Genomic DNA, 19,313 nt, shown 5'->3' with positions numbered 1-19,313 from the left:
TGGTCACCGTATTAATATTGGCACCAGTGAAATGATGCCGACGCTGGTTAAATAATTGGATTTAAATTATTGTATCCTAAATAATAGTCTAATTGGTATTGATGTTTTATCGAAATTGGAAAATATTATTCTACACTGATCAGTAAATAATTACTGCCGTACTATCATCCCATCATCAGATTCAATCTTGCTTTCCTTTTGGCATAAAAGCCTTAGCTACTACAGTACTATATTGCATGCAAAGCAAGCCCCGGTTATTAAATTGGGGTAGGTATATTTACTTGAGTGAAGTTGTTGGTGATCTTATTCAATACACCAAGCTTCACGGTGAAAAGCTTCTATTTCGACTACAATTTCTCTGTATCTTCTCAGGATCTCTCTCTTCTTTTGTCAGTACTGAAAAGCGCCCCGCCACACCCCTCCCCCGGCCCCCACAAAAAAAAAAAAAACAAAACATGGTGCTATCAAAAAAGTTCAGGGGGGTGAGGCAGCGACGTTGGGGTTCTTGGGTTTCTGAAATTAGACATCCTTTATTGTAAGCTAGCTTCCTTTACCGAACCCATCTAGCTATAATTACTTATACTTTTGTCTAATTCTTTCAAATATTATAAGATCTTATTGTATAATGCTCTTGCTTTTTAATCTGTGGTATGTTTGGAGCAGGAAGAGGAGGGTATGGCTAGGAACTTTTGAAACAGCAGAAGAGGCAGCAAGAGTCTATGATCAAGCTGCAATCTTGATGAGTGGCCGTAATGCGAAAACTAACTTTCCCATGCCTCAAACTTCGAATGAAGATGACCCAAAATCAAGTGATCAACCTTCACTCACAACACCACCAAATGGTTTGTCCCAGATCCTCCATGCCAAGCTAAGAAAGTGCAGCAAGGCGCCATCACCATCAATGACTTGTTTGAGGCTTGACGCTGAGAATTCCATTGGGATTTGGAAAAAGAGTGCTGGTCAGCGGTCTGACTCAAATTGGGTCATGACAGTGCAGCTTGGAAAGAGAGATGAGAGCCAAGTTTCTGAGAGTGCATTGCCATTGCCTGATCAGTCTCCAGGAGGGACATCAGGACCAGAACGGAGAGAAGAAATGGATGAAGAAGAGAGAGTGGCACTGCAAATGATTGAAGAGCTTCTTAACAGGAATTGTCCTAGCCGTGCTTTTGGGGTTCAAGATCATGAAGATGGCAGCTTTTTTCTTTAGCTATCTATGGTCTTTATGATCATGGGATTTCTGTGAGTTTGTGTGCTTGGTTTAAGGAAGTGATCAAGTGTGTGTAGGATTGCATGTGACATTACTATTCTATATAATTTGTCTATTTTAATCAGTATAACCCTAATAATTACACATATATAAATATTTATGTGTCAGATTACGAAAGGGTGGAGAACCAGTTGGGGTGAAACATTTTAGTGTTTATTACGTGTTTATATAATTAAGAAATATTGTTATGTGTTTATTGAAAAAATAAAGGAATCAATTATGATTTCAACTTCTTTCTATATTTTAGTTGTTCAATCTTCTTCTTCTTATTTTGGATAATCATCGAAAATATATTAAAGAAAACACAAGCCAATAATAGAAGCAAAAAAATACAGGAACAAGACGATTCTTCTTCTTCTTCTTCTTCTTCTTGTACCATACTAAATGGTTAACTAAGCAATATTACCTGGAAAAAAAAGATAAATTGCGTTTATTTTCAATTCTACATCCATATATATATATATATATATATTTTTTAAAATAGCATAGAAATGATGAACATGGTTATTATAGAGTGTTAATTCATACTTATTTTCTGTAATTTGAGATACGACAGCAATCAAGGTTGGAGAATGATCAATGGAAATACTGGGTGTCCAGCTATCAGTTGATCGTTGCACGGCCCCAACAATGCAAGTGCAAAATAGACAGCAGCATGCAAGAAAACAACTAATAGCAAAAGTGATTTATTCGCTGTGACATATATTTATTTTTACTACTGCTATTATTAATTATTAAAATATATTATTTATAGGGATTTTTACCGCTTGATTGAGGAAAATCAAGAGTTAAAATACTCCACTGAAAAATAAAATCAAGAATTGAATTATTCCATCAAACAAGTAAATTGATATAAAAAAGAAGAAGCTAGAGTACCTAACTAAGAAAAAAAAATCAGTGAAGTTTATATAGTAACTATGCATTTTTCTCTATAGACATTGTTGGATTTTATTATTTGCCAACTAAGAGCAATGGCAGATTGGGGAGGGGCAACAAAAACTCATCAAACTGATATTTTAATTTAAGTATTATATATAAATTTGTTTGTTTTTATATTTTAAAAATATTTTAAAAAAAATTAATATTTTTTTCAAAACGACAATTAGTCAACCTCATACGTTATACAATTTGCCATGAAGAAGGACATGACATGGAACTTGATCATGTCCCATATATAAGGGCAATATTTAAATAAATAAAAACATCCCGTGATTATTATTGATTATAATCGATCAATATCTTATGAAGCTTAGAATTTATAGACAACAGTAATTCAATTTAATTTTAAAAGCATAATAATTAATTCAGCTATTTCTTTATCCCAAAATGATAGAATCTCAAATTAAATCATTAATTTGAAACAATGCTGAATAATTCCACCAACGAGATTATCTAGCATCAATAGTTGCTGACTATTTTAATCTAAGTTGATCTTGTTATTTAAAGAAGAATATCTACACCTTTTGTCAAATCGAATTGTAAGGTATCAATACTTTTCGAAAGAAAAAAATCAAAGGTCAGTTTTCAAACGCATGCATCCTCGTCATGCTAGTTAGAACAAATACTTGATCGAATCAAATAGCTTAAATAAACCACAATGTCAATTTTCCAATGCCAGTTTTCATAGAATCGTACGATGTTGAGAAACTTTCAATCACTTGACAAATTAAGTAGCATTGCAAGATAACTATATCTATGTACAGGTCATAAAAATTTAAAATCAAGAAATTTATTTTTTTATGATTTTATATTTAAATTCTTAATTGTTTATATAATGTTTATTAAAAATTTCTATAATTATTAACTTTAAAGCTTCTATAATTAATCATAATATATATAAACTAATCCAAATACACATATTAATTTAAAATAAAAATAGCATTGAAAGATATATATATATATATATATAACACGCCAATCTTCATAAGATCCATCGTACAATGATGGGAAACTTTCAATCATTTGAATTAAGTAGATGGAAAGATGTATCTAACTTAAATCTTCTAGAAAATTTGCCTTGTCAGAGAATTTGGGGCTCGTTTTATATTTTACATCTTCTATCATCAAGATATAACTTGTGGCTGAATTTTAAAAAATAAAAATTAATAAAAATTATATCTTAAATTTTATTTAATAATTTAAATTAGTAAATTAAAATGATTTTTTATGTAGTATTAAAATCTTAATAATAAAACAATTATATATTCAAATTTTATAATTTTTATTTATTTAATAAAAATTAAATACAAGATAATATAAATATATAAAAGTTTCGAGTTCAATTTTTTTTTATTTAAGAAGATATATTAAAAAATAATATAAATTATATGTTAAAAAGTCTACTAACCTTACAAAGCTTCTATAAAAAATAATATAAATTATATGTTGAAACTTTATCTAACAATTTAAAATTTAAAATATTAGGTTGAAATGATTATTTAAAATTTAAAAACACAAGAGAATTCAAATTTTTTACAACAAGGCACTGGGTACTGGACTGAATATGTTTCCAAGTTATGCTTGTAATTGATTGATTAACTTTGTATTCATCTATCCATTCATGCCTATTCTAAATAATCATGCTTAAATTTTAAGGAAAAAAGAAATCAAACCAAAATGATTGATTTTTGTTTTAATTTTAATATGCCAAATTATTGAGCAATTTTACTCCACCACGGATCAAGCTCTTTTTATTTTGTCAACATTAAATAAAACAAACGTGGGCATGGTAACATGTTTTATATAATAAAAAAATATTAATTAAATGTATTTTATAAAATAAATTGAGAATTATATATATCAATAAATATTAAATTAAAAAATTAGATTTTACTAAAATGATTGAGTCAGATAAATTGAGACAAAAATACATATTAAACTTTATAAGTTCATATATAATTGTTCATCATATGTATGTATGTATGTATCCTTTACAGAGTCATATTTATCATCATATTGAGTGTAGATGGAGTGAGTTTTGGTTGATCATCACTGGTATATATGAATATATCAAATATGATAAAAAAAAAGAGGAGGTATTGTTCTACATAAATCCAGCACTTCTAAAAAAAGGATTATAGGAATTACATCTCCTTTAACTCTCTGTCATATTATTTAGACTGCTAAATCACAACTCAAAGATCAACATTCCAAACAGCACCTTCTCCATATATATATATATTGGTAATCCAACGGAGAGCATGTGTGTTTTGAATCATATAGTGAGAAGTACCTATCTCAATTCCTGAATTTCAACTTCCGTCTTTGACAGTATTTAAACCTAAAATCTTCTCTTGTAAATCTCAAATTTTATAGAGAGATCACTCACGGGCAATCCATTGTGGACGATGGATGATTGTGATGAACCGATTGATCTAAGGTATTTAATAAGCAGACAAACTGGTGAAGGAGTGCACTACTGAAAAGTGAAAACATATATTTGGTCTGTCTTAAATCTCATGACGAAACCTTTTATTTATTTATTATTATTATTAATATGTTTTTCAGGTCAAATTATATATATTTTAATTAATTTTATGGGTTTTTAAATTAAAAATTATATAAATTTTTAATAATCATGAAATTTATAAAACTTAAATCGGTAATTTTTAAAAAATAAATTTAAAATCTGACTAATTAAATTATATTTTTTAAAATTAATAAAAATATTTTTATGTTTTTTAGTTTTAATTTGGATTTTCATTTACAAGGCTTAGAGTTGATGAAAACATTTATATGTTCTTTGGTTCTGGTTTCAACAGAAAGTAATATGCCTCCAAATACTCACTGAATCACAGAGAACATGAGGAATATTTTTTATATATACTAATCTCAATGTAGATTATTTGTTGAAATTCAACTGGAAAACATTAATGTTAATAAGCAAAAGAAAAAAATATACAACCGATAAAATTAACAAGAAAATGAAGATAAAGCTTAAAGACAAGTGCTCTGGTTTTTCGTTGTCTCTGTACTGACTAGACAACTACTGATAAACGATTATTATCCAATAAATTAACTTGAATATGTGAAAAAACTTCTAAAATAATTTAACAGGGGTTTTATTATAGCTAAGGGAACGTGTTTTAATTTTTAAAATATTTTTTACATGAAAATATAGTAAAATAAAATATATTTTTTGAAAAAAATTATTTTTAATATTATTATATCAAAACAATCTAAATAATTAAAAAAATAATTTAAAATAAAAATTTTAAAATTTAGCCGGCCCTCGTTTGGAAAACAATACCAAACGAGAGCTTAATCCTCATTATTCAAATCTTAAATTAAATTATAGGTTCTGGTTTCAACAGAAAGTAATATGCCTCCAAATACTCACTGAATCACAGAGAACATGAGGAATATTTTTTATATATACTAATCTCAATGTAGATTATTTGTTGAAATTCAACTGGAAAACATTAATGTTAATAAGCAAAAGAAAAAAATATACAACCGATAAAATTAACAAGAAAATGAAGATAAAGCTTAAAGACAAGTGCTCTGGTTTTTCGTTGTCTCTGTACTGACTAGACAACTACTGATAAACGATTATTATCCAATAAATTAACTTGAATATGTGAAAAAACTTCTAAAATAATTTAACAGGGGTTTTATTATAGCTAAGGGAACGTGTTTTAATTTTTAAAATATTTTTTACATGAAAATATAGTAAAATAAAATATATTTTTTGAAAAAAATTATTTTTAATATTATTATATCAAAACAATCTAAATAATTACAAAAATAATTTTAAATAAAAACAATTTAAAATTTAGCTGCCCTCGTTTGGAAAAACAATACCAAACGAGGGCTTAATTCATTATTCAAGTCTCAAATTAGATTATAAAAATATTTTGATTAACCATAGTTTGGAAAACAATACCAAACGATGGCTTAATCCTTGTAATTCAAATCTCAAATCAAATTATAAAAAATAAATATTTTTTATGAATTTTAATTCTAATTATAATCATAGAATGAATAAGATGTTTGTTTTTACGAGATTAGAACAGTAAATTCCATGTCAATGCACAAAAACTGATCTGATGATTAATCTCATTAAAAACTCTTTTACTAATAAAGCTGTTTCTTTTTTAAAATATAGCAGTAATAATAATTAATTTAATATTATTTAAGTGTCAGCTACCAACCACCCAAAGACCCCAGCTACTAGGAGAGAGCATTGTAAAAATTTTATATGTTTGATGTCGTGTAGTTTTTAGAATTATTATTATATCAAAACAATCTAAATAATTACAAAAATAATTTTAAATAAAAACAATTTAAAATTTAGCTGCCCTCGTTTGGAAAAACAATACCAAACGAGGGCTTAATTCATTATTCAAGTCTCAAATTAGATTATAAAAATATTTTGATTAACCATAGTTTGGAAAACAATACCAAACGATGGCTTAATCCTTGTAATTCAAATCTCAAATCAAATTATAAAAAATAAATATTTTTATGAATTTTAATTTTAATTATAATCATAAAATGAATAAGATGTTTGTTTTTCCGAGATTAGAAAAGTAAATTCCATGTCAATGCACAAAAACTGATCTGATAATTAATCTCCTGAAAAACTCTTTTACTAATAAAGCTGTTTCTTTTTTTTTTAAATAATAATAATAATAATTAATTTAATATTGTTTAAGTCTCAACTACCAACCACCCAAAGGCCCAGCTACTTGGAGAGAGTATGATAAAAAATTTGTATGTTTGAGGTTGCGGTAGTTTTTATAATTATAATTTAAAAAGAGGTTTTTTATAAAAAATATTTTTAATTGAAGTTTGTTTGATATTTATATATGTTTGATTAAAATTATAATTGAAATTAAAGTTAAATAAAAAATAATTTAATATATTTGGTTACGAATACTTTTCAAATTAAGATTATAAAATAATTAAAATATATATATATATATATTAATATTGATAATTTTTAATGTAAATGCTACATCATAAAATGATTTTCGTATAATTTATGTAATGTTATTGAATAATATTAAATACTAATTTTTTAAATAAAACACAATTAAAAATAAAAATAATAATTAATTTAATATTGTTTAAGTCTCAACTACCAACCACCCAAAGGCCCAGCTACTTGGAGAGAGTATGATAAAAAATTTGTATGTTTGAGGTTGCGGTAGTTTTTATAATTATAATTTAAAAAGAGGTTTTTTATAAAAAATATAAAAATAAAAATAAAAATTAATTTTTTTTACCAATTCAAACCCAATTTAATAAATTTAAGTTTAATAAATTTAACTTTAAACTGAATCCGGGGTCTGACTAAATTAATTTACTCTCCGTGAAAGAAAGACTGTGTTACAAGAACGTAATAAATAACATGTAATTTTTATTTCAACAAAACAGAGTTTTCAATATAGATAATAATGCAACCCATGTATAAAAATTACAACTGAATTTATAAATTGAAATTAAAGTTAAATAAAAAATAATTTAATATATTTGGTTACGAACAATATATTACAATTGTTAAATAATAAACGCTGATGCAAATAGGCTCACAGGCCGTATGTTATTGCATTCTAAACATGGTTGGGTAAGATATATATATTAATATTTATAATTTTTAATATAAATATTACGTCATAAAACGATATTTCATTTAATGTTTTTTAAAAATAAAATTAATATTATTTTAATATATTTTTAAATACAAAATACTTACTACTATACTTTTAAATATTATTTAAGCAGCGGTGGGATGGATATGTAACCCCCAATTTTAAATGTCCAATACGGGAATCATGGATAAAAATAAAAATAAAAATTAAATTTTTTTCTATTCAGTTGATTGCATTTAATGTTAGACTACACCGATGTAGCTGAATTAATTCAGTCTCCACTGCGCGGAAGAGAGGCTGTGTTACTGGAATGTAATGAACAACATGCAATTTCTGCTTCAACAAAACAGAGTTCAACGCAGATAATGATATAACCCATGCATAAAAATTACAATTGAATTTGTAACCAGATAATATGTTACAACTATTAAATAACAAACGCTGGCACAAATAGGCTCAAAGGCTGTATGTTATTGTGTTCTAAACGTGGTTGGGTTTTTATTATTTTAATATGTGAATATTAAAAATAATTTTTAAAAAATAAAATTAATATATTTCTAAATAAAAAAAACTTACTGCTATACTTTTAAATATTATTTAAACAGCGGTGGGATGGACATGCAACCACCAATTTTAAATGTCCAATCCGGGAATCATGGGAGCACAAAGGCACCAAGGAAAGAATATGCCATGCTTTCAGCTTTTTCCTCTTCCATTGGCATTTCCTAAGCTTTCAAAACACGTAATAAAAATGTAGTTATTTTTATTCGCTTCACTTTCACCAAGAGATTGATTGCTATCTCGGAATAATTTCTCAAGAGACATCCCAGGGAAGAGAAAAATCATGTGAAATTACTAATCATTTAATTTTAAACGAAGATTCTGTAATTCCATGGTTTCGATGTAAGGGTATTTAATTTTGAACTAAACTAGAAACCAAGTCTTGAAAACACACTCTTGCATGCATCTAGCCAAAAGGCTCTAATGAATTCGTCTTGATATGGCCTCAAAGTTTGAATAAATAAAAAACTAAACTAATCATAGCATTATTTATTTAATTTATCAAGTACATGCATATATTTCATGTCATATGACAAAAGGGTTTTATTTTATGCTTGTTTGAAATATCTTTCTTTTTTATATAATAAAATTGAATCGCACTTGGGATAATTCTTTGAAGAATCTGAGTATTTCTTTTTAAATTCCACAAAGAATAGGTGCCTCACTCGACAACATGTGAGGATCAATGTTGGTCCAAAAGAAGAAAATATTTTTCAAAAATGAACTTTTCCCATTTGTGTGGGCTAGCTCCAACCCGATTTCGCTTGAAGGTGCAAATTTTCTTTTTCTTAGAGTTTTAGTGTTGGGATTTAATTTTTATATATATAAGATGCCATGAGTAGATTCGAAGCCGGGAATATTCCATTAAGAGATCGGAATCCTCCAAAGGGCTAAGCTGTCCAGGAACTTAAATTCCACGTGTGGCCACATACAGAGTCTTCAATTTTAAAGTGCATAGAGAGTCCAGTTCATGCTCTTGATTTCGGTTTGACTGCTAAAGAAAAAACCCCATTTTTTCAAGTTATTAAACTCTAATCCAACCACTAATTTCTTGATTTATTAAATTTACATTTCACTAGCCAGGTTATAAAGGTAATTTAAGTTTAAACTGAGATGAAAGTATTTAATAAATATTTTATCTGTCATATAGTTTTCTAACGTAAGGGCTGATATACGATAAATCTCGAGTTAAAGAATAGAGTGGTTAATTTTAATTATTTGATTTTTTATTTTTTTAAATAAAAATAATATTATTTTAAGTAAAAAAATCAATAAGGTATCATCAGTTCTTTCCAAGCTGGTTGGGTTATGAGTAGATTTAAATTTTTTTTTTTTACTAAGTTACATGGGATTAATTTTTTTTAAGATTAAAAAATAAAAATATTAAAGGTACACAAAACATATCTCATGTATCTTTTATTTTAAAATAATATAAATTTAATTTAAAATTATTATAAAAATAAAATTATTTTATATTTATGTTTTTTTCTCTTAAATTAAACTTATTTTTTTCTTTCATGTACTTTTTTTTGTCCCACTGAGAACAAAACTTTAAAGCTTTGACGTTGATTTTATAAATAAATAAAAAAAGATGAAAATGAAAATGAGTAATTGAATAGTTCTTTAATTTAATGGTTGATTATAAAAGAATATAGCGAACCATGTAAGAGAGTTACTGTATGGAGAAACTTAGCAGCAACTCGGATTTTTTATTTTTTATTTTTCGCCTTTAAACTCCCGAAAAAACCTCACCAGATGTATACCGGAGAGAGCACAAGATATTCTTACAAATAAAACTAATTGGATATAAATATGACATCCCTTAAAAAATTAAAATATATCTTTTTTTTTTATATAATAAAATTGAATCGCACTTGGAATAATTCTTCGAAGAATCTGAGTATTTCTTTTTAAATTCCACAAAGAATAGGTGCCTCACTCACTCGACAATATGTGAGGATCAATGTTGGTCCAAAAAAAGAAAGTATTTTTTAAAAATGAACTTTTCCCATTTGTGTGGGCTAGCTCCAACCCATTTGGATTTTGCTTAAGGTGCAAATTTTCTTTTTCTTAGAGTTTTAGTGTTGGGATTTAATTTTTTTTATGATATATATAGATAGATAAACTAGAAGATGCCATGAGTAGATTCGAAGCCGGGAATATTCCATTAAGAGATCCGAATCCTCCAAAGGGCTAAACGGTCCAGGAACTTAAATTCCACATGTGGCCACATACAGGGTCTTCAATTTTAAAGTGTATAGAGAGTCCACAGTTCATGCTCTTGATTTCGGTTTGACTGCTAAAGAAAAAACCCCGTTTTTCCAAGTTATTAAACTCTAATCCAATCACTAATTTCTTGATTTATTAAATTTACATTTCACTAGCCAGGTTGTAAAGGTAATTTAATTTAAACTGAGATGAAACGTCTTTAATAAATATTTTATCTGTCACATAGTTTTTTTAACCTGAGGGCTGATATGCAATAAATCCCGAGTCAAAGAATTAAATGATTAATTTTGTGCAAATTTTCTTTTTCTTAGAGTTTTAGTGTTGGGATTTAATTTTTTTTATGATATATATAGATAGATAAACTAGAAGATGCCATGAGTAGATTCGAAGCCGGGAATATTCCATTAAGAGATCCGAATCCTCCAAAGGGCTAAACGGTCCAGGAACTTAAATTCCACATGTGGCCACATACAGGGTCTTCAATTTTAAAGTGTATAGAGAGTCCACAGTTCATGCTCTTGATTTCGGTTTGACTGCTAAAGAAAAAACCCCGTTTTTCCAAGTTATTAAACTCTAATCCAATCACTAATTTCTTGATTTATTAAATTTACATTTCACTAGCCAGGTTATAAAGGTAATTTAAGTTTAAACTGAGATGAAAGTATTTAATAAATATTTTATCTGTCATATAGTTTTCTAACGTAAGGGCTGATATACGATAAATCTCGAGTTAAAGAATAGAGTGGTTAATTTTAATTATTTGATTTTTTATTTTTTTAAATAAAAATAATATTATTTTAAGTAAAAAAATCAATAAGGTATCATCAGTTCTTTCCAAGCTGGTTGGGTTATGAGTAGATTTAAATTTTTTTTTTTTACTAAGTTACATGGGATTAATTTTTTTTAAGATTAAAAAATAAAAATATTAAAGGTACACAAAACATATCTCATGTATCTTTTATTTTAAAATAATATAAATTTAATTTAAAATTATTATAAAAATAAAATTATTTTATATTTATGTTTTTTTCTCTTAAATTAAACTTATTTTTTTCTTTCATGTACTTTTTTTTGTCCCACTGAGAACAAAACTTTAAAGCTTTGACGTTGATTTTATAAATAAATAAAAAAAGATGAAAATGAAAATGAGTAATTGAATAGTTCTTTAATTTAATGGTTGATTATAAAAGAATATAGCGAACCATGTAAGAGAGTTACTGTATGGAGAAACTTAGCAGCAACTCGGATTTTTTATTTTTTATTTTTCGCCTTTAAACTCCCGAAAAAACCTCACCAGATGTATACCGGAGAGAGCACAAGATATTCTTACAAATAAAACTAATTGGATATAAATATGACATCCCTTAAAAAATTAAAATTAAAAATAAAGAAATATTAAAAGAAAATGATTAAAACGTATGGCATTCCATTACTTTATATTGGAAATTACCAATTTGGAATCTTTTGAAAAATCTAGATTTAGCGTTGGAAGAATCGGACCAATAAAGGATGGAGTGGACCATTACTGAAACCTCAGGGACCAACACGTACTTTACACAACTAATAAAATAAACAATTAAATCTCGTGTTTCTGGATAAAGTATAAAACCAGAGATATACCTTTTTCTAGAAAATAAATGTAAACTCAAAATCGGATATTCCAATAATAACCTTTCGAATATTCTTCTCTTTACCGTTATATCTCCCCCTCTCCTTCGCTTTCGCTCATTCTCCCACTTTCTTTCTTATTTTCTCAGCAACCAAATACTCTTCCCTCAGAATGAAATTCGGAAAAAGCTTAAGCAATTTAAGAGATCCGAATCCTCCAAAGGGCTAAACGGTCCAGGAACTTAAATTCCACATGTGGCCACATACAGGGTCTTCAATTTTAAAGTGTATAGAGAGTCCAAAGAACTCAAGAAAAGATTGAAACTCATCGAACCAACCAACAACACAAGCAAGAACAATGGAGACTCCCGGCCAATGAAAAAACCGAGATTGTCTGCCGCCTCTGCTGATGCTGGTGGTGGTGATTGTACGGACGGTGGTGGAGCAGATAGCAAGGAAGTAAGTATGACAAGGGAGGAGATTGATTTTATTAAGCTGTTAGAAGATGAGCTCGAGAAGTTTAACAGTTTATTAAATTTACATTTCACTAGCCAGGTTATAAAGGTAATTTAAGTTTAAACTGAGATGAAAGTATTTAATAAATATTTTATCTGTCATATAGTTTTCTAACGTAAGGGCTGATATACGATAAATCTCGAGTTAAAGAATAGAGTGGTTAATTTTAATTATTTGATTTTTTATTTTTTTAAATAAAAATAATATTATTTTAAGTAAAAAAATCAATAAGGTATCATCAGTTCTTTCCAAGCTGGTTGGGTTATGAGTAGATTTAAATTTTTTTTTTTTACTAAGTTACATGGGATTAATTTTTTTTAAGATTAAAAAATAAAAATATTAAAGGTACACAAAACATATCTCATGTATCTTTGAAGAAGAGTACATCATCAGATTAAAGGTAACCTTTTATTTTATTTTTTCAATTTTCTTATATGATCTGTTTGGTTCCTGAGAAAACCTTTTATTTTCCGAGCCGATTAGAGAAGATTAAAACTGTTAATGAGGAATTAGTGAACATGACAGCGTTGATAAGTGAAATTCGTTAATGAAACGGTGTCGTTTTTAGCATGGGATCTGTTTATACTGTAACGTACAGTTAAAACCGTTAGTTGCCAGCTGTGGTGGATCGACAACTGGCGCGCACCCCCTAAATGTGGAGTAGTGGTAGTCAGGGAATTGTGCTTTGGTATATTCTCTGTACCGTCTAATAAATCAACGCTACAAGTTGAAGCATATATATATATATTAGGACCCATTGGGTTTTTGCTAATGGATCGGATGGCAACATTAGTTTAAGTAGAAATATTGAAGACAGTAGTGATCATTGAATTTTACTTGAAATGAATGTAATTATTAAAGAGTTTACACTTTACATGGTGAAGCGGGTGCATCATAGAGGGGGTTCTTGATTTTGATGTGTTGTTGCTAAGAAAATATATTCCAACCAATGAATTCTTATGTTATAATTGTGATGATCAAAATTTGGAAGAATATATCAAACTCTACTTATCATGTTGGTGAAGCTCTACACTTGTAGAGCTACATGGCCTGCAAGTGCTAGGAGATATTTTAATGCATTTGTAGCTTTTGATTTGCCCCTGGAAGTAACTTAAATTGTTGTTAATCTTGTCTTCTTGTGGTGATTATAATGACGAACATTGTTTTTTCTTTTGATTACCTAATGTATAGATTTTGTGTTGGGCTAGACATTTGTTTAGGCTAGATGTTCAAGCTATGACTTTGTGTGGAGATTTTAAACAGATTCTTTAGAGAGTCATAGTTGAGGAGTTTGAGGTTGGTTTTTCAAATCTGTGGACTGTATTTATTTAGGATGGTGGGTAGAGATTCTTAAGAATAATAAACTTGGGTTCGCTTTATACTTTGTTTGATCGCTTTGAATGATCACTTAAACAAGAAAGGAATAAGATGCTAAAGTGCCTTAGGTTTTTGTGATCTGTTTTTGGACCTTATCTCAGTTAGCAAAGTAAAAATAGAATCTGCTCTTTGGCTAGGAAAATTGAAAAACTTGTGATTGTGATGCAGGAGTTGCAAGATAGTGTGGCAAAGGCAATCAATTCCAATGAAGAGATGATAAAAATTAGGAAGGAGATCGTAGATTTCCATGGAGAGATGGTCTTGCTGGAGAATTATAGTGCTCTGAACTATACAGGTACATACATGCTTCCTCTTGGCTGTTGAATTTGCTCATATCATATGGGCACAAAAATATATAAAAAATATATCATGGCTAATCTTGCTTGCTTTCAACAGGATTGGTAAAAATAATGAAGAAATATGATAAAAGAACGGGTGCTCTCATTCGTTTGCCCTTCATCCAGAGGGTTTTGCGACAGCCTTTCTTCACCACTGATTTGCTCTACAAGCTTGTTAAGGAATGCGAGGCAATGCTAGACCGCCTTTTCCCATTGAGAGAACCACCATCTTCTTTTGAAGCAGCCGACGGGGATGACTCATGTGATCCTTCAACCTCTTCGACTACCAAAAATGATAGCACAATCAGTTTCCCCAAGGAACTTGCAGAGATTGAACTTATGGAGAGTTCATATATGAAGAGCACAATATCAGCATTGCGGGTTCTGAAGGAAATTCGAAGCAAAAGTTCCACTGTTAGTGTTTTTTCATTGCCACCACTTCAAATGAGTGGTTTGGAAGATACTTGGAAAAAGGTTCCTATACTGGAACAAGAAGCCAAGTAGCAGCAGGATTTTGAGGATGGATGCAGGACTGGCCTTGCCCCCCTCCATTTTGTAAAATTTCCTCCCTCTTTTTTTTTTTTTTTTTTTTCCCTCTCTTAATTTAAATCCCCTTTGAGTATAAAAAGAAACTGTAGTTTAGTAAAAAGCTCGAGCAACCATGTGTCCAAACTTCAGGAGGGTGAATTAATAGATGGAAGATGGTCGTGCGGAATTCGAGACAGTGAGAGCTCCAGTTCTGAAGTTAAGCGAAGGAACGAACTCCTTTGCCAAAACACCAGTATATAGGCCCACGAACCACAAGTAGGACTAAAATCCCCAAGATAATGCTACGAGCTGTAATGCTTTAGTGGATGAGGCCAAAATGAGCTTCTCCATGAACATATAAATATGAAGATCCACTGCTTTTTGACTTTCTGGTTTCTAGAGCATGATAGAGATACCATGCGTTTGGATTTCGTTGTCCCCGAAGGTTCTGAGTCATGTGCATAAACCGTCCACAGCTGAAATTGAAAATACTAAATCATGGACGTAATGGATGAAAGCTTGTGGACCAATTTAGAGTGCGTTAAAACCTTAAAATCCAGAAGAGTTTGCCCAGGAGTGCTTTAGTTTTTTTATGGTTGGATTTGAATCGTTTCAGTTGAATCTTTTCAGCAAGTCCTCTTTCTTTTTTCTCTCTTTTTTTTTTTTTGTGATGAGAGATGTCTATGTTATCAACATTTTTTTTTAATATAATATCAGTAATTCATTTATTTTTATTGATTGTTATCAAATATTTTTTTTTATAATTCACCTGTTATCATTACTTCTAGTTTAAATTAAATCATTAGACTACTTATTAAATCCAATTAGTAAATAACTCGTTTTTTTCACTTCTTTATAAATATAAGCATCTTTTTGTGTGTTAGAAATCTTGACTGCAGGTGGTGCTGCGTGGTCACCAAGTGCGCGCGCGCGTGTTTGTGTGTGTGCGTGCGCGTGTGGAGAGAGAGAGAGAGAGAGAGAGAGATGTTTGAAAAACAGAGCAGAGGTTGTGGGGTTGAGATTCTTGCCCAGCATTGTGTAGAGGCTGCTTCAGCTACCTTTTTGGGTTTGCTTGGGCAAAGTGTATTGGATTTAATGGATGCATGTAATGCTCCATTGGTTTTCGCTACACTTGATCAATCAAAATTCAAATATAATTGTGCGTTGATATTCCTAGATGTTGGGTTAATTAGGTACCCACCTTTTTCTTTTTTTTTTTTCTTTCCTGAAAAACCATTTTCTCCACGTTGTCCATCCTTTATTGTTACTATTACCACTTGGCCACCACCTAAATGGTTATCCTTTATTGTTACTAGATGCTTGTACCTGAAGATTGGTGGGATTAGTAAGTGATTTCCACTTCTTCAAGAACTAGAAATTTCGACTTTGCATCACAAATAATGCTGTTGAAATATATATATATATATATATATTCTGCCTCAAAAGGCATATGAAAACTGCTGAAACCATGGATTAATTCATGGAATATAACTTTGTGGTGTAATGGTAGGGTACCTTCCAAGCCAAAAATGAAAATTATACTGCTGGCCACTAACCTGTCCCAACACCTTCTTGATCTACCCCCAGAAAAGTATTCTCGGTTAATTGATGTGTCAACCCAAATTAAGAAAACTATTAGAAAGACAATATGCTTTCCTAGATCATGTATATATTTGTTCGGGACAATAAAAAAACAAAGGAAAACCCTGTGGACTGTGGAGTCTCCCAAATGGTCAAGGATTAATTGCTTGATCGATCGAGTATGAATTAGACGCCCATGCATTTTCGGAAGATTCGTCCAGGCGAAAATGTTTGCATCAAGAAAACTCAATGACAAAATACTAAGAAGATTCGTCCAGGCGAAAATGTTTGCATTAATACCTTCGTTGCCAAACCAAGAAAACTCAATGACAAAATACTTACAAGCTGGATGTGCCAGACGTGAGAGTGAACCATGAACCTACTAGTTTAAAATCAATTAAAGAATTTCAACTTCTCATCAAGCTTTGGAAGGAATCGGACAAGTGAAAAGCCAAAAAGCTTTTGTATTTTTAAATAATTTTTTCAGTTTAAAAGTTAGATAAAATCGCGAGGATAGTTTTATATTAATCTCATCTCGAATTAAAGTTTTTTAAATTTAAAATTTGTAAAAATTCTGGCTATTTTTGGTGATTAAATTTAAATTTGTGATTTCTTAGTTATTAAGATTCAAATATATAGCTTTATACTGTTGATGAAATTCTAAGTGAATTCTTTAATAAAAACTAATTCAACATATTAATTGGTCGTTTTTATGCATGTATTCGCTTAATAATCACATGCAAGTGCCAGCGGGAATGTCATGATAACACGAAAAAGGTTACCTTTGCATGTAAGCTAACCAAGCTCTCTACCTTGTCCATGCAGACACATAATTTGTTCAATGTTGGAATTAAGCTCATGTGAATGCAAAGAAAAATTTATAGGAAAAGAAGGGTGTATATATATAATAAAGGTGAAAATACCTACAAGACGCGTTAAAGAATATAAAAAAGCAAAAGAAATCAAAGATGAAAGATGAGCCCTGTAGCTCCTTCAAAAAATATACAATCATAAGTGAAATCCACTCTACTCCTAAACAAACAAGGATGAAAAGGAGCGCCACCACTGCTACTTCTTTGGTCCCACGCGTCTCCACTAACAAAAGAAGGTAGATCAGCAGCCCAAATTTCAATGAAATGGACACCGAAGGAAGTGGATTGAAGCATCGAGCAATTATTGATTTGGCTATAAATACCATGTACACTGCAAATTCCGGTGGTAATTCATTAATAAGTGAGAAAGAGTAGAACAATGGAAGGATTATGGCTCGTTGTTTTGGTGATTTTTGTAATGGCTTTGTCTGTGCAAAGCCAATTGAAAACAGGGTTTTATTCTACTTCATGTTCGAAAGCTGAGGCCACTGTTAGGTCCACTGTTGAATCTTACTTCAAAAAAGATCCCACCATTGCAGCTGGATTGCTCAGGCTTCATTTTCATGACTGCTTTGTCCAGGTTGCATGCCCCATATATATGTATATATCCACCTCCTTTAGCATGTTTGTATAATTGTCAATAATCTGCATGGACTAATAACATTAATGTTCTTTTACAGGGCTGCGATGGTTCAATATTGATTGCGGGGCCTTCTGCCGAGAGAAATGCCTTGCCGAATCTTGGATTAAGAGGTTTTGAAGTAATTGATGATGCTAAGTCACGGATTGAGGCCTTATGCCCTGGGGTGGTCTCATGTGCTGACATACTAGCTTTGGCTGCTCGTGATGCTGTGGACTTGGTAATTCAGATCCCTTCACCCTCAATTTCCAATACTTGAATGAAAGAGTTATATGAATTTGTATGCATGGTTTCCTTGAGGGTTGAGCTTATTGCAATATTTTCAGAGTGATGGTCCAAGTTGGTCAGTCCCAACGGGTAGAAGAGATGGCAGGGTCTCTTTATCATCCCAGGCCTCAAATTTACCTTCACCTCTAGACACCGTAGCTGCCCAGAAGCAAAAATTTTCTGATAAAGGCCTGGACGATCACGATCTCGTAACCCTCGTCGGTATAAATCTTTTCTTTCCCATTCTGAGTTAATTTGCAGTGCTAAGAGGTTGAGACTAAGCCAATCTCTTCGATCTGTTTCAAGACTTGCTACATATTCATGCCGAGGCCAGAGAACTCATGAAAATCTTAGTTCTTGTAACCAATTATGAGATTTAAAGAAAAAACGTATCTTCTTAACCATCAGGCTGGACTTCGGTTTCAAGAAATAATTTTACTGTCGCATGTTTTGTAGCATATTGTGATGGAGCTTGTTTATGTTTCAGGGGCACATACTATTGGCCAAACACATTGTCAATTCATTCGATATCGCCTATACAACTTCACAACAACAGGCAACGCAGACCCGACAATAAACCAATCATTCCTACCACAACTTCAAGCTCTATGTCCCAAAAATGGTGATGGCACAAAACCAGTTCCATTGGACAAAGATAGCCAGACAGATTTTGATGCAAGCTTCTTCAAGAACGTACGTGATGGCAATGGAGTTTTGGAGTCGGACCAGAGACTTTGGGATGACGCTGCAACACGTGATGTTGTGAAAAAATATGCTGGCACCATAAGAGGATTACTGGGACTTAGGTTTGATATTGAGTTTATGCAAGCTATGGTTAAAATGAGTAGCATTGAAGTGAAAACTGGGACTGATGGAGAGATAAGAAAAGTCTGTTCAAAGTTCAATTGATCAATCAAAGGAGTGCTGTGACCT

At 30.4% G+C, this 19,313-nt stretch overlaps 3 protein-coding genes across 3 annotated transcripts; all 3 read left to right on the top strand.

Annotated features, from left to right (window-relative positions):
- The first annotated feature begins 449 nt into the window (after nucleotides 1-449).
- LOC105122605 (ethylene-responsive transcription factor WIN1-like) lies at nucleotides 450-1,398 on the top strand. Its single transcript, XM_011021815.1, has 2 exons — nucleotides 450-535; nucleotides 664-1,398. Exons 1-2 carry the CDS (start codon nucleotides 456-458, stop codon nucleotides 1,205-1,207), a joined length of 624 nt encoding a protein of 207 aa, XP_011020117.1. The 5' UTR covers nucleotides 450-455; the 3' UTR covers nucleotides 1,208-1,398.
- Nucleotides 1,399-12,564: 11,166 nt separating this feature from the next.
- On the top strand, nucleotides 12,565-15,406 carry LOC105122602 (SPX domain-containing protein 2-like). The gene is made up of 4 exons (XM_011021814.1): nucleotides 12,565-12,790; nucleotides 13,146-13,177; nucleotides 14,323-14,449; nucleotides 14,551-15,406. Exons 1-4 carry the CDS (start codon nucleotides 12,637-12,639, stop codon nucleotides 14,994-14,996), a joined length of 759 nt encoding a protein of 252 aa, XP_011020116.1. The 5' UTR covers nucleotides 12,565-12,636; the 3' UTR covers nucleotides 14,997-15,406.
- A 2,362-nt stretch (nucleotides 15,407-17,768) lies between these two features.
- Nucleotides 17,769-19,307, top strand: LOC105122601 (peroxidase superfamily protein). The gene is made up of 4 exons (XM_011021813.1): nucleotides 17,769-18,053; nucleotides 18,154-18,333; nucleotides 18,440-18,602; nucleotides 18,868-19,307. The coding sequence occupies exons 1-4, from the start codon at nucleotides 17,853-17,855 to the stop codon at nucleotides 19,287-19,289; spliced, it is 966 nt and encodes a 321-aa protein (XP_011020115.1). The 5' UTR covers nucleotides 17,769-17,852; the 3' UTR covers nucleotides 19,290-19,307.
- The last annotated feature ends 6 nt before the right edge of the window (nucleotides 19,308-19,313 follow it).

Source organism: Populus euphratica, unplaced genomic scaffold, assembly GCF_000495115.2.
Source record: "Populus euphratica unplaced genomic scaffold, PopEup_1.0 scaffold20.1, whole genome shotgun sequence".
NCBI lineage: Eukaryota > Viridiplantae > Streptophyta > Magnoliopsida > Malpighiales > Salicaceae > Populus > Populus euphratica.
Note: the sequence above shows the minus strand (reverse complement) of the source record. Positions and strands in the feature narration are given on the sequence as shown.

Excerpts from the sequence above, each read along its gene's own strand:
- LOC105122605 (XM_011021815.1), top strand. The coding sequence starts at position 456 with ATGGTGCTATCAAAAAAGTTCAGGGGGGTGAGGCAGCGACGTTGGGGT. Across the intron at positions 536-663 it reads GAAATTAGACATCCTTTATT|GAAGAGGAGGGTATGGCTAG; the intron begins GTAAGCTAGCTT and ends TGTTTGGAGCAG.
- LOC105122602 (XM_011021814.1), top strand. The coding sequence starts at position 12,637 with ATGAAAAAACCGAGATTGTCTGCCGCCTCTGCTGATGCTGGTGGTGGT. Across the intron at positions 12,791-13,145 it reads GCTCGAGAAGTTTAACAGTT|TCTTTGAAGAAGAGTACATC; the intron begins TATTAAATTTAC and ends ATATCTCATGTA. Across the intron at positions 14,450-14,550 it reads TAGTGCTCTGAACTATACAG|GATTGGTAAAAATAATGAAG; the intron begins GTACATACATGC and ends TGCTTTCAACAG.
- LOC105122601 (XM_011021813.1), top strand. The coding sequence starts at position 17,853 with ATGGAAGGATTATGGCTCGTTGTTTTGGTGATTTTTGTAATGGCTTTG. Across the intron at positions 18,054-18,153 it reads TTCATGACTGCTTTGTCCAG|GGCTGCGATGGTTCAATATT; the intron begins GTTGCATGCCCC and ends GTTCTTTTACAG. Across the intron at positions 18,334-18,439 it reads CTCGTGATGCTGTGGACTTG|AGTGATGGTCCAAGTTGGTC; the intron begins GTAATTCAGATC and ends CAATATTTTCAG.